This window comes from Tympanuchus pallidicinctus, unplaced genomic scaffold (assembly GCF_026119805.1).
Source record: "Tympanuchus pallidicinctus isolate F22 unplaced genomic scaffold, pur_lepc_1.0 scaffold9, whole genome shotgun sequence".
In the NCBI taxonomy this organism is placed as follows: domain Eukaryota; kingdom Metazoa; phylum Chordata; class Aves; order Galliformes; family Phasianidae; genus Tympanuchus; species Tympanuchus pallidicinctus.
The window spans coordinates 10,137,189-10,152,914 of NW_026294813.1; the positions used below are offsets into that span (position 1 = coordinate 10,137,189).

A 15,726-nucleotide genomic window follows, 5' to 3' on the forward strand; every position below is an offset into this window, starting at 1 on the left:
TTGAAATACGCTGTTTCTTGTATGTTCTACTGAAAAGCTTCATGCTGTTTACTCAAAACCGCCTCCGTTTCAAGTGCAAATCTTGGCCTTTGTTAAGACGTTGCTCTAGGTCTCTTATGGTGTTTCGGAGGATCTCAATTTCCTTGTTTTTCTCCTCCTGCAGGTGCTGTAGTTTCTGTAAAAATGCAAATAAAAATTCATAATTATCAGGTGGGATTATGCACCAATACAATAAGCTATTGCTAACAAGCAGTATTTTAATAAGAATGTTTTTTTTCTTGGTATCTTTAATCACAGTGTTAAAAGAAATGATATCCCCTTAAATCCTTTTCCTGTGACATTACGAAGTCCCCAGTCCACAAAGCTACTGATGCATGCAAAATTTGTCATCAGTGTTATTTCTATCTCAAATTTCAAAGTTAACAATTCTGTACTGTAGCTACTTCACATGTGGTCTTGTGCTGTTATTCATGTCAAAGGTGTTAAACTGGACAACATCAGTACCAACTGCAAAAGGACATGGAATAGGTAATCTAGAGGTGGGAGAGAAGTGTTGAAAGGACAAATTGACTAGATCCTGTAGGTTACAGAACTTCTTTTCCCAAATAAAGTTTTCTTGCAAATGAAACACTAACAGCAAAAAACCCCTGCCATTTAGAATGGGCTGTAACAATACTTGAGTATTGTGAGTTATTGGAGCCCGTACCCTTCGATAGATACTCTGTGGCAGAACAGAAGCATCTGAATATGATTTTGTTGTTTTGTTCTGAACTCTTGCCAATTTAGCATTGAACTGAAAGAAACAGAAGAGAAAATATTAGCAGTACAATAAGAGGGGGAAAAAAAGTATGTTAAACAATTCAAGAAGTTTCTTTTTTTTTTTTTCTTTAATGGATGTTATATCTGAAAGTTGTTGCACGATTACCTAGTGTTTAGTCATAGGACAATGAAATTTATCAGAAATGAACATAGTTACAGATTATATTTCTTAATAATGCTTCAAAATATTAGAAAAAGAAAATAGAACAAATATTCTGATACCACTACATTACACATAAGCATTGCCGAAATACTAGATAAAAAGAACACTATGAAAATGAAAAGTTGAAAGTACTTTGGCAGCACAGTCTCATGTATGCAGGAAGAGAAATGGAAAGGATGCTAAAAGCCTCTTAAGCCTCCGCTCACATATTACAGATATCAAACGCCCTGTTTCTGTTACGGAACAGCTTGTGTCTTAGTGAGTATGGGAAAGATTTGAACTACTTCCTTCACTTTTCTGTAGCGAGGACTGAGCTGTGAAATGTGTGTTGAATTCCATGTCTGAAAGCTCTCAGAAGTTTATAGAAAGGAAATACTAAAAAATGAAAATCTTCAAGCATTCAGAGACAATGATAAAATAATATAAATAGAAAACATTGTTTTAATTACTTTGTAGGTCAAAAATTACCAACGCTTTCAAAATAAATTAAAGGAAGACTACAAAGCTCAGCCTCCATATACAGTAGATAGAAGTGTAGATTTCTGAGCAGAAGCTACTTAAATCCCACAGTGAAAGAGAGAGCAATGCCACTTACCCTTCTAAAGATCACTTTTTAACAGGCTTAGGCTCCACCATTATTGTTATGCACTAATTACAGCATTTTTCACTAGTCTTCTAAGTTTCCTCAATGCCTAACTGAGCTTTAATTCAGCAGGAAACATACCTCTATCTGCAGTTTAATTATTTCATTCTGCTTCTCTTCATCTTGAGTTTTCAGCTGTCTAGCTAGCTCTAATATTTCCAGTTCCTTTTTCTCTATCTGTTCCTTATACTCCATCTCTTTTGCTTCAGCTAATATCACAGTAACACCAAATACATTGATTAAATTAATTGCATAATATTATTAAATGGAAAAACAAAATAAAACAAAAACAGAGCATTTCCCAGATAGCAGAGATTTCTTCAGCAACAGGTTGGAACCATTTCTGTCAAACAAAAATATCTATCCATCTATCTGGAACCATAGTGAGATTGAGCTTCGTTAAAGCAGCATCATGTTCTACAGAGGCTTCATTTTGCTTTTCTACAGCTATGTGAATCACTAAAAAAATCCTACTTCTTAAACCTCTGACAGTGATGAAATGTAATCCATACTACAATCAAGTGTTTCCTTTTGCAGCATTATTTATTCGCACCAAGTCCTGCTCTTCTCAGGTACAGCTGAAATACCATCCCAGGAGCCTACCTAAATAAATTTTCAGCAAGTTCAAAGCATTTCTTCAGTTAGTACTCAACCCAAAATTTAACTCCTTCAGATTTTTATGTATGAGCTCCCAGTTTCTGTTATACCTGCTTTGGAACTTCTGCTCATATGGTGTTGCTGCAATAATACCTCACTGCCATTGTCTATTTAGTTAAGATAAAATTCGTTTTGATAATATCCACTTCTAGCTTTCATGTTTGTTCTGTCAGTACTACACCTGGGCTCTAAGTAAAAACTGTTTTCCAGTCGTGATTGCCTGAGGAAGTGGAACTATTTTTTGCATTTATGCTAATGAAGTACAGCTCTTACAGACTAGGACATGGTATCCAGCTGTATAACATTCAGGCTTCAGAAAACTTACTTTTTTTTCTCATGTTGCAGTTCAACTGTGCTATTTCTAATTTGTGGTCTTCCTCTTTGTTTTGAATTTCAATTGTGAGTTTCTCAATCTGCTCTTTATATTCCTGTGAACATATAAATTCTTCATAAAAACCTTCAGGTGTCTGTGCTTAGAAAGCCTTCTGCAAAGCACAATGTTCATGTCAAAATATACGTAAGGATTCAGTTCTTCATAATTCTATAATTCTGTGGTTGTTTTAAGTTGCATCTGTTCAACACTAAAATGTCCAGCTACATCTTACTTAACACAATGAAAATATACACATAAAAGATGCAGCAGATTTCATCTATGTGTTAAAATAAAATTATAAACTGCTTGTATTAGGAGAAGGGGCAAAAGAAAAGTATGCTTTTCCTCAGTGCAATATTTGGTATGATTCTGCAGTTGGTTAAATAACTACAGTTTTTCTTGTATAAATTTCTGGTTGTAGAATTGTGCAACAAGAAATTGTATGTAAAGTATCTCAGATTGCTAATATTGCTTATACCAAGAATTCCACAACTTTACACTGGCAGCAGTGGAAACATCAGTGGTATTAAAGCTAGTGGCCCAGACACTCAAGTTAGTACTTTGGGCATACTTATTTTAAATTTACATCAATGAGAAATACTCCAGAATTATCAAGTAATTTGCTCTAACTGCCAGTGCAGAGGTGCTTACTCCCAAGATGTCATCAGAACCTTCTGTTGTAGATAGACACGAACTAGAGCAATGCTCAGATGCATTACAAAGGCAGTCTTGACTATTAAGAAATTATTTGTAAAAAGTAGATTTTAAAACTAAATATTGGTAAGAAACGAGCGTATCTCAGGTTGAGCCAGAGTTCTCAGCACTGTGTAGTTTTGACCCTTTAGTTCCTGTAAAACTCTCTCAGACTGTCATTAGAACAACTTTTCTCTTTTTACACAGGATGAACTTTAGGAAAAGTGAAATACTAACGTGATTGGTAGCAAACTCAAGAGTAAAAAGGTATAAGAACTGCTTCAACAGATACGTGACTGTTATTATTCCTCCTATTAAAGACTGATCATTCTGACAAACCTGTTCAGAAGCCCTTAATTTATCTTCCAAGACATGAATGTTTGCCTTCAGTCTGTCATTTTCATCTAAAAAACAACAGAAAAGAACAATACACTAAAAGGTAAATGTTGACACATGGAAGCCTGAAAGAAAATTATTCACATTTTTTTTTTAATTGTCTGGACTCTAGAGAGACCTGACATTTTCTGGATGTGATCTTAACTTACAGAGATACACAATGTCTGTACAATTTATTTGAAGAAGAAAATTCACTGTATAGTTATAATATATATATGATATTACTTACACTGAACTGCGTTAAGCAATCTTTAGCAATTGTTTACCTCTGCATTCAAGAAAACCAAATGCAAAGTTGATACAAAGTTGACGTGCTCAAAAAATGAAAGATTATCATCATATCAATAATACTTTCAAGTTAAGAGATGTAACTTTTTAAGTACTTGTTTCTGAAAACCAGAGCTTACTCAATTTGTATGAGCTCCTTTACAGCTTGTTTATAGCTGTAAATTGTAAAGCTGCAAATTGTAAAGCAGTGTCTCATAAGGAATTTAGGAAAGCAGATAGTGCTTTCTTGATTAGCAAAATTCATTCTGATTATTAAAAACAGCTATTTACTTCCAATTTTTAGAGTTTTATTAACGCTTATGCTAAAGTACCTTGAATGCAGAAAGGGTATATATAGTTAAATATGATAACTACTCTGCACTATAAAAATATGTTGTTATATGATATGTATAAAAATTAAGTACTTTTACTTTTTAATTAAAATAACAACGAGCAATTATCAAGAATTTATGGATAACAGCCAAATTTCAGCCTCCCTGAGATGAGGATTAAGACTCCAGTTTTACAAAGCACTATAGCAAAGACTGTGAATAAATGCTTTAAGAAAATACAGTTCAGTGACTGAGTAATACTTTCCCACTTTTTCTTAAGTTTCCCTTGCTATGCTGAAATAGATTTTATATCTCACTATTAACTAAAAATCTCGCTAGGACCGGAATGAGTGGATTCTAAGCAGAGTAACAGTAATAGACATTTACTGAGAACGGAGACCACCAAAATCTGTACAGGATTGATTTTAGATATACTTTGTTTCATTTCTGTCTGGATGCTAGTGAGCTTCTCTCTAAAAAACACAGTGAATAGAAAGAAAAAATTGAAAATCCTGTTCATACAATATTACTGCACAGTACACGTAAGGACATTTTCTTTTACCTTTTATGTTACACTGGTTTTCAAGACTTTGTGTAAGACCCTTTATCACATTCCGTAGAGCAGTACATTCTAGAAGTGAAAAATCCACTGTTTGAAAACATTTTCTTCACCACTTTAATATGGCAATTGAAAAAAAATAATGGGCTTCACATTTAAACAGTGCTTTTATAACATAATAAAAACGCCTGAAAATAATATACATTTCTGAGTAATAGAATTGCAAGCATAATTCTTCCTTATTGTCTTTCAAAAATGTTCAACTTGTTTTTTGGGGATAGTGGGAAAAATATAATGCTTTGCTTACTGTAAAGGTGATTGATAGTCTTTAAGAGCTGGAAATCTCTTTCTCCCTGGGAGTTAACCTTATTTAATTCATCACACAACTTCAGAAAAGGACATCTTTTGCAAGAAGATGCAGTAAGTCTTTACTGACCATATATATCTAAACTTCACTTGCACTGTATAAGTCAGCCTGAAGATTCACAGCCTTCTAACGGTAGATCAAGAATTCAGAAAAAGAAAAGAATCTACACACAGTTTTGTTCTTAGGTTGGGCTTTTTGGTAACAACTACCTAAATTACCTCATACTTGAGATTCTAATTAGTTAGCGATGTTATTATACCAAGTCTCTGGTTTTCTGGTGGATTTCAGAATAAATAATATCATGAAAAAGGAAAGCCTGCTGTTAGTAGCTAAGCAAACATTTGGTATATATAGGAATTACAGTTTATTTTGGAAAAATCAGTGAACACTTCATAGGAGAGGAGTTAAAAAATGATTGCAAGCCTTAGGTCATTGGATTCAACTATGAGTTTCCAGAGTGGGGAGCAAGCACTGTGATAATCTCCATTAAACTCTGCAATCTGTAAAGGAAAGAAGAGAGGACTGAAGAATTTTTCTTTACAATACTATCAGCAAATAAATATTTTAATAATGGAAGTTTAAAAGCCAAAATAATTATTTTTCCATATTAAATGAACATTTTCTGCTGCAAGATTTTACTCCTAAAAACTTACTGAAAATATCTGTCCTTCCAGGTCCTAAATGTTTTATCACTTAATGTTTATTAAATGTCATTAAATGTTTTCTTAGTATTAGCTAGGTCAATATCATTTGGATGTCTTGCAGAATCTGGCTAAATACTAATTTCAAGGCTGCTAAATATGTAAGCTTTACACAGAGTAAGGGTTATAAATTGCCATAAAGTATTGCAAGACATGCAAACTGAAAGTAAACATACTTGAGGATAAGCTTATAGTAGCTGAACTGCACATCCAAGGGTAATAAAATGAACACGAAGAAAATATTTGTTACAGGCTGTGAAAAATGGTTCTTTCTTAAAATGTCAACTGACATTTGTTTTCATGCATGTGCCCTCTTATTACATGAATGACCATTATTGCTAAAATACTTGTACTTCATTGCAGGTGCTTTTAAGCTGTTAATGGAGAAATCTACTTTTTATCAAATATTTGTTTGACCTCCACTCTGAAAACCTGTCAATTTCAAATTCAGTCAAATGCTTGACTTCAGAAAATCCCAGTTTGTACGTGCTCCCTGGAGATCTTTCACTACTTGCTGCTAAGTTTTCAGGACTCGGACAAATAGCCCAAAAACTGAAAAAGACTTCTGCCACTGTATCAGGAGCTAACTGCTGCTCTGTAATAACAGCTGATGTCAATCTCTTCACCCATTAGATGTGGTGGTAGTGAGAGGTGCTTCAGTATCATGAAGAAAAAGCCTGAGACTGCAAAGGTAGATGTGGAAGAAATTGAGATGTAGATGGGAGGGGCAAAACACAGCAGAGCTAGACACTACTTTCGAGGTAGATGGCAGAACTGTGAGTCATGCAGCACAACACTGAAGAGAAGTGCCAGACACCAATTGAAAAGGAACAGAGGTGGTAAGACAACAATCACACTGTGCAACAAAGAAAGGTGGATGAACAGGAAACTCAAGCTAAAGGCAGGACATAAGAAAGCATGCTTTAAGAACGCCAATTCAACCATTCAAGTTCAACCATTCAAGTCAAACTCTTAATTCTATTGTATTTGAATTATGATGCTCATTATCATAGTTGGTCTTGAATACACGTGTAGGCATACAGCTTCTCCCCAGAACAAGAAGGTGAAGAGAGCAAGGAATGGTATCATGATTTTAAATAAAACACCTCCACGATCTTGTTAGTTATAGAAAGTGAGAATTTTCTTTTGAATGAGATAAGATGCTTCTGATCAGCGGATTCTAATCCTAAAGTTGTCTGTGACACTGTTATCCAGTTAAGTCAATATGGTCAGCAGCTTATCATGCCTGCAGGCCTCTTTCCAGGTCAGGAGGCAGCTTTAGTATGCCACTGGCTTTTTTCTGTGTCACAGACATACTGCAAACAGTGTGCACATCCATGAGAGCGCAACTCTGCATGCATGTAGAAAGAAGACGTGCTCCTCATTTTACAGATACCCACTCTGAGATTCAAGCTTCCAGGTATTGAAAATGTGTATCTACATATAAATGAAAATTATTTGTATAACTGTAAATAAGTGAAAAAAAAAAGAAACAGGTATGGTACATTGACAAATTAGACTTCCTATGTTTTAAGGTAAGCATCTAAATTTGGATATTTTGGATACTGATACTTCATTGTAATCCACATCTGAAATAATTTCTGTCACGTCTGAATGCAAAAACTGCAAAATTTGTAACACGAAAGACTTCAAAGATCCATACCATTTAAACATGCTTTGCAGTTCTTTTTATTTTGTTTACAAATGTGTCTCAAATAACTACCTTGATTAAACATAAACCTACATCTTCTTAATGGCTGTGCAGATAACAGCTTACTATTATACTATTACTGCTTATTTTTAGCTTTTATCTTGATCACAGACTAAACTCAAATTTAACAAGCAGTACAATTTTATTATTATTTTTTTTTTTCTAGCCACCAAATAAGGATGCCATCATATTCTTGGCAGTAATGAAATTTTCTGCATCAAAACACCAGCAATTTTATGTAATTAAGGTTTGGTTTACTTCTTCACTAACAACATTTTTGCCAAAAATGTTTTTAATAAGACCAACACAGAATAGTTCTGTGTGTGCATACACATGCAGCTTGTTGCTATCCTACATATTTATATTCTACAATTTTATTTTTTGTATTTGAAGACCATATGGGCTACCTATAACAGAACATTTTGTTCTCATTAAAAACTTTTCACATTGCTTCTGCTCCTTGTAATTCTAACAGTTAAGCTACAAAACATTCAGACAGGGAATAGTGGGGACACCAAAACTAAGGTTACTTCCTCTTAAGCCTTTTCTTTCTGTTTTCATAGTACCACTTCATTTCTGAAATGGCTTTTAATACCTGCAACAGATAAAGTATGCTAAATAACACTGCTTTTTGTAAGATGAAAGTTTGTTGAAAACAGTAGATCCTGTGATTGAAGTCTACATAAACAAATTCTGAAGTCACGATGGTGAATTATGATTCCAATATTTGGTTTTCTACTCAAACTTTTTGAACTTTAACCTATTCCTCCTTCAAGTCTGCCTTTCACACAGCTGTGTGCCAGCCGTCATTCCCTTGTTCCATTCTTCTAAAAAAGCAGCAGGGGGAGCCCTAAGGGCATAGGAGCAGTGACTGTCAGCTCCTACACCGTGCAGTACATCATATCAACAGATTTGTGGAATAATCCTGTGCAAAATTTGAAGCTTTAGGTCACTATATCTATTTATACTGACAGGTTCTGTTACAATTTTTCATTCCTTTGGAAAAGTAGGCTATATATTTTAGAAAGTCATGCACACGTTGTAAATACATCTATGCATTTGAGTAAACGGTTTGACAGCAGATAGTCTTACAATGAACCACAGGTATTTAGATGTAAACTACTTTTTTTGTCCAATCCCAAGAATATTTCCTTATCTTTATTATATATATATATATATATATATTAGCATTTTTCTCATGTTAAAGTACAGTTTTGATCAGAAAAAAGTACTGAGCTCACAGTTTTGCTTGCCTACATTAAGGAAGAGAAAGCACAGTTTTGGTAAATGGGCACAGTTTTGTGGATTGGCATTAGTGTGGCTCCTTCTCTGTAACGAATACACCCTACACACAGAAAGACTGAACAGCCAATCAATATTATCCCACATCTAGTATTGACAATTCATTGCAGATCCTTCCATCCACACTTATAACAGAAAATAATTGCTTTTCTCTTTCTTCAACGAGTTCAAAACACTACCCAACAAATACATAGTACTGGAGATGCCATATGGAATTGTATCATTCAATATACCAGTCTCATCTTAGTTACTTGGATGCAAAATCCAGGGCTGCAAATATATTCTTGCTGCAAGAAATATTTGAAGAAAGTGAATTATTGGTCAAACAAAAACAAAACCACTCATTAGATCCACCTTCAGTTTTCAGTGGAAATAATGCAATTGCTTTCTTTCAAAAACTGTGGTAGATTTTATTCAAAACTGCAGTCTGCACCACAATTGTCCACTTAGTCAGTATAGAAAACATTTAGGAGCAGAAAACAAGAATACCAGACTTGTCCATCTCAAGTTGATCACAGTGATTTACACTAAACAAAAACTGTGGACCTGAATCTCACCTTTAGTAAAGAAAATATTAAAACAATGCAAAGCTCATTTATTATCTTTCAGAACATGTATACAGTTGCCAGGTTGCCCATCTTTTTCTGTTATGTTTGGTTAAAGAGTTTCACACTCCTCTCCCCACTGAATTTTACAAATTTGCTTCCTTCCTTTTCGTATCCCTCAGAAATCCCACTCTTCATTTATCTTGCACAGTTGCAAAAGACTTCTGGCAATCAAGGACGTCAATAAGCTCTCAGGTTCTCACTTACATTTTTTGGAATTTTCTTGGAGTGCTAAATGCTATTCTCATTTCAGTTTCTCATAATAATATAGGGTTTTTCAGCCAGAATAAAATTCCACTTCCTCCACCCCCAGCAGCCAAAAGTCCTTCAGGGTAAGTGGAACAGCAGCCTTCCTTTCCACACTGCTTTTGCTCTCTTCCCCATTGCTGAAAGCAGCATGTTTATTTGGAATCATATGCGAACCATTCACCAGCATGTGGTCTCTTATGTTTTTCCTTAGCTGTTCAGTGAATCGCCTTGTGGTCTACTGCTAAGGCTCAGTTGTTTATCTATCCTATAAACTCATTTGCTCTTGTGTTAATTTTGCAACAAGGTGAACTTTAGAATCTTGTTCGACGTGAGAACCTGCACACATTAAGAATGCATCTTGACACTGTTCATTAAAAATTTGACGCTGCCTTTCAGATGCAGAAATTTCAGTTGCTTTTGGATCTGTTCTACTGATACTCTCAAATGTGACTGAGCTGCATTTTGGGAAGTGGCCTGGGGCATGAGCCTAGAAGAAATCTCTTTTCCAAGCCACAGTTGGCCCTATCATTATGTAAAAGCCATTCTCACATGTATAGTCTGTTCGGGTAACTCTTGCCAGAACAAGAATAGAAGAATCAATGATACATTGTTCCCAAACGTCTTCTCCAGTTCCGTGCAGGACTCCTCTGTATCCCCATGAGAAGTGAAAAGTGTTTTTCAGTGCCACTCTTCTTTGACTATCAAGCACTGATACAACGACCAAAACTACCTGACCCAACACTTCCAGTGCTCTGAGTCTGAAAGAACTGTGTGTTATAACTTTAACTAGTAATTTTATTAAATTTACTAAGTCTGCCTTATCAATTTTAAAAGTAAAAGGCAAAATGCTTTGAAAATATTTTATAATTACTGTAATTTGTAATTACCTAATAACCTATAATGTCCTTTCAAAGTATTTTTAACATTATAATTACTGCTGACGCTCAGCAAATAGTAACTCATGTTTACCTGAAAATTTCTCTGACAACATCCACTGCGGATTATGGCAATGCACTGAACAAAATGGTTTGAGAAAATACTGTTTGATCACCTCTAATGAATGTCATTCAAAAATGTTACTTACATAAACATTTTGAATTTTGTGGTCTGCTAGAATTCTATTGAAGTATTCTACTGGTACACATTTTAAGCTTAGGGAATGTAGCCACATCAATCAGCTTATTTTCTAAGTAGATTCTATGCCCTTGGTATCTCATATTTATCTCATTACCAAACAGACTTCACAGACACCTCTTGGAAATCTTACTATGTTTCAAGTTACCTCTTTTTACTTTGTCCTTTACTGCTGCTAACATGTTGGCAGTCTCTCTTAATCTCAGACCACAATTAGCATCTTCCAAAAATTTTGCCTCCTGTCCTTAATAATTTGTAAATTACTGCATCTTGAATATTACTGAGATTTTTTTTTTATTTTATTTTTAATTTTTTCCTGCTGCTGCTGAACTTATTCATATTTCATGCTGATTACTCTGGCATTTTTACTTGGATTTCTGCAATCCACATTTTTTTTTCATCTATTTCAAAACAACAGAGATTGTTCTTCCCAGTTTTGTCAGCATAACTATCTCCTCAAGTCATTTCACTCTTATCTCATTGAAGTGAGGCAATTTACATAACCCAAACCTCACTTCTGACTTCCATCTGTTTTCAGTCTGTTCTGCTTATGGTGTCCCAGCTGCTCTGACTTACTGCATTGTCTCTTTCATATTCATTATCTTTTATCCCATGAGTTTTATGATAACAATAATTTCTTCTTTTTGTCAAAATTTTTCTTTTTGTCTTTAAAATCTATTTCATATAAAAAACCTCCTCTTTGTTTTTATCAATAGTGAAGCATATTGCTCTGTTTCTGAATCACTGTCCTTCATTGTCTTCTGTGCTCAATAGAGAAACAAATGTTTCCAATGCATTAAGCCAGAGTTCCTCTCAGTTTGCTGTCGTATCATAGTGCTCAGTAGAAGATACTTCAGGAGAGAGTAAAGATGCAGAAAAAGATACTGCCACAATGCAATCTCTCATCTTCAAAAACCACAAATAGGGGATACCTGAACGATTACTACTGTCTTTGTATTTAAGACTTCAGAATTCCAGGGAGGTTGCTGTTATCTATAAGCTAGCCAATGTTATGCACTTCTACCAGAACAGCATGAAAGAAGACACTGAAAACTACAGACCTGTCAGTCTAACCTCAGTCCCTAAAAAAGCTATAGAGATTATTGTGGGTGCCACTGAAAGAACAAAGAACAAAGCTATTTTCAGGCATAGTCAGTGTGTTCCAGAAGAGAAAGCTCTGTCTTAAAGATTTGATCTCTTTCTGTTATATCCACCTCCTTAGAGGATAGGCTGGTAGAAGGGTAGATTCCATTACATGCCATGAAATAAGCATCACTACATTTAACACAGTATCTAACATCCTTACTGCTTTATGTGACTAAAAACAATAGAAGTGTTTCTCAGAACTTCCTGACTACCAGCAAAGAGCATTTTTTTGTGTTTTGTTTTGTTTTGTTTTGTTTTTCTTTTTTTCTTTTTTTAGCAAAAAGCCAAGACCTTACCTTCTTTTACTGATTCCTCCCTTGATTGGCTTAATGTTAACAACCTATTCGATTTTTCCAGCTGAAGAGCTGATAGTTTGTTTGCTTCATTAATTTCTGAAATTTTCTAGGAGATGGGTAAAAAAAAAAACATATTAATAGCTTTTGATTTAAGTTTTATATCTTGTGTTTTAAATTTATATAAAAGTAACATTTAACAGGATCGCAGTCACAAGCTTATATTATTTGACTTCCTGGAAATTCTATCATAGAAAAGATGAATTGTAGAATGTTCTGGGTTTGGAATGGATCTTTGAAGTTCCCCAGTCCAACTTCCCTGCTATGAGCAGGGACATCTTCTCCTGTTTCAAAACTCTGTGCAACCTAACTTGGCCGATGTGCCGCTTCCAATAGCCGAGCATCCACAAATTCTTAGGACAACTAAGAATTCCTGCATCTTATGACTCCCATTCTGAAAAATTTCTTCCTTCTATCAGATTTAATTCTAACCTCTTCAAGTTTAAAATAGTTTAGAACTGTTCCCCTTGTCTTGTCACTACAGGGCCTGGTAAAAGGCCTCTCCATCTTTCTTATAAGCCTGTTTTATATATTGGAAGATTATAATGAGGCCTCCCCAGAACCTTCTCTTCTTCTGACTGAACAAGTCCAGCTTTTTCAGCCAGTTTTCATAGGAGAGGTGCTCCAGACCTATGACTATCCTCATGACCTCCTCTGGACATGCTCCAACAGATCCACATCTTTCTTATGCTGAGATCACCAAGACTGCACAGAATGCTGCAGTTAGGGCCTCATGAAGGCAGAGAAAAGGGGTACAATCACCTCTCCTGATGAAGCCCAGGATACGATTGGCTTTCTGGATCGCAAGTGCATACTGCTGGCTTACAATTAGCTTTTCACCCCTGAGTTCTACTCAGCATGATTTCTCCCAGTCAGTTTCTCAGCCAGTTTGGTCAAAATCAGAACCTTGCACTTGACCTTGTTGACCTTCATGCAGTTCATGTGTCAGACTTGAAAGCCTATGCATTTGACAGATTACCCTGCAGAACTAAGAAGTAGCAATGATCTGTATCCTTCTGAATTCTACAGTGTATGGTTGAGATCGATCCTCACAAAGTTCTTTTTATTGCTTTGTATAAGAAGCTATGAATGTCATACTGGGAATCAACATGAGTAATCTTTATGAATAGAAATTGTTATTTTTATATATATGTACATGTGTTTCATGAGAAACACTATGTTTATTTTAGACACTGCTTCTCTATTACCTCTAGTGTGGATTTACTGAATGGTATCAACTACCAAAAAGGCAATTTCTTAACAAGGAATCCAGTACCAACTTTCCTCAGTGGATCAGTCTTTAAGAAATTATATAAAGAGTTCAGTGCATATATATGGGGGGGAAAAAAAAAAAAAAGAACAAACAGACTTTCATTCTATACTAATAACAATTTCTAGAACAAGGAACAATTTCTGAAGCAAAAGTCCAGCAGAGCTTTGTAATACTGCTATTAACAGTAGAAGTGTCTGTTAGAAAGAGATATTCCAATCTTTTCTTGAGAAAAATTGTCTTCAGCACCATTAAAATTCTAGCACAGAAACAAATGCTTCTCAGACTTCACAGATCTTGCACAGAAACTGTGACAGGTTGGAAGGCTGAGCAATCACCGGTCATATGAAGTTCAACATGAACAAGTGCTAGGTTCTGCAGCTGGGACAGAGCATCCCTGGCTGTACGTACAGACCTGGGGTATCCAGAGGCAGCAGAGCAGTTCTGCCAAAAAGGCTCTGGACATTTTGTCTGATGGTGAATAGACTCTGAGTCAGCAGTGTGCCCTGGCTGCCCAAAGAGACCAGAGCACCCTGGGGTGCCTCAGGCCCTGCACTGCCAGGTGGGTGAAGGAAGGACTGTCCTGCTCTGCTCTGAGCTGTGCAGCCTCACCTTGAGCACTGGGTACAGGTTGGGCACCGCAGTTTGAGAAGCAAATAAAAATATTAGCATTCAAATGAGATCTATGAAGGTGGAGGAGATTCCAGAGGGTACAGTGTGTGAGGCACTGCTCAAGTCCCTTGGTGTGCTGGGCCCAGAACAGAGGAGTCAAGGGGAGGCCTGATGGTGGCTGCAGCTCCTCTCTGAGATTGGAGGGCAGCGCTGAGCTCTGCTCTGTGTGACAGCCACAGGGCCCGAGGGAACGGCATGGAGCTGTGCAGGGGAGGGCTGAGGCCTTAGGAAACAGTCTGCACCAGAGCAGAACACAGGATTTGAACATTTGGGTATTTCTGTATGAAGCCACATACATCTGTGTGTTATGAAGGAGCTAGACTTGCTGATACTGGTGGGACCCTTCCAACACAGGAAACTGCATGATTCCATGGTTCTTTTAAATCACTAGTATCACTATGAGATAAAGCCAGTACAGAAAGCTTTGAAACAGCATTGGTATTACAAAGTATGTTAATCAGGATTAGCTGAAAATAATTGAAAAGCTTCCCACAATATAAAAAAAAATATTTATGGATAGCAATTTCAACTCTCTTTTAAGGCTTTTTTTCACTTACCTTTTCTATCTCTGAGAAGTTATCTAAAAGTTTATCAAGATTCACCACATTGACTTTCTTCATGGCTGTGATTCATTTATTTCTGGAACATTTCATCCAGTGACAATTGCATATATAAAAAATAGATCTATTAATTTTCAGAAGATTTCTTATCCACAAATATAAGCAGAGCACTTCACACTTTTGAAAAAATTATAACTATTTTTGCCTCTTAATCTGAACTTCAGCCAACCTAAAATATAATATTTTTAAGAGATAAAATTAATGTCAGAAAGACCAAAGCCAATCTATCAAACTGTTAGATGATGTAATAAATTGTTGCAATTAAATAAATTAAATAAATCTGAATAAATAAATAAATAAATTAAATAAATCTGAATACATTTTCATAGACACAGTGACACAATTTTAGCTAAAACCACATATGATGCTTTTAAAACATACAAGATACTTCTTTCTGTGTTACTGAAACATATTGGCTTTCCTATCCTCACTTTTAAAAACAAGAAGTTGAAGGGATTCGAAATGCTCGTTTTCCACTGTGCATCTTTTAGAGGAAAAGAGTGAATCTCTGTTAGGTTTAATAAACTTAAAACATATTTTATAAACAAAGGAGCTTTTAGAAGGTACATATTAATACAGAATATCCATCTTTTAACTGTTTACATGCTCTAATACTTTATTCAGACTTAAAGCTACATACATATTTTCTTATAAACAATCCATACTAGTATCAGAGATGAGACACTGCTGAACA

The 15,726-nt window shown here is 35.4% G+C and overlaps 1 protein-coding gene across 1 annotated transcript; it reads right to left on the reverse strand.

The window, feature by feature from the left end:
- Positions 1-52: 52 nt before the first annotated feature.
- Positions 53-15,032, reverse strand: CCDC152 (coiled-coil domain containing 152). The gene is made up of 8 exons (XM_052669997.1): positions 14,970-15,032; positions 12,414-12,519; positions 4,906-4,974; positions 3,688-3,752; positions 2,608-2,710; positions 1,707-1,834; positions 677-793; positions 53-175 (listed from the first exon to the last, which is right to left on the reverse strand). Exons 1-8 carry the CDS (start codon positions 15,030-15,032, stop codon positions 53-55), a joined length of 774 nt encoding a protein of 257 aa, XP_052525957.1.
- Between the last annotated feature and the right edge of the window lie 694 nt (positions 15,033-15,726).

Coding starts and splice junctions, on each gene's coding strand:
- CCDC152 (XM_052669997.1), bottom strand. CDS start 15,032: ATGAAGAAAGTCAATGTGGTGAATCTTGATAAACTTTTAGATAACTTC. Junction 3,753..4,905: donor AAACCAGTGTAACATAAAAG/GTAAAAGAAAAT, acceptor GTTGTTTTTTAG/ATGAAAATGACAGACTGAAG. Junction 176..676: donor CAATAACTCACAATACTCAA/GTATTGTTACAG, acceptor GCATTTTTACAG/AAACTACAGCACCTGCAGGA.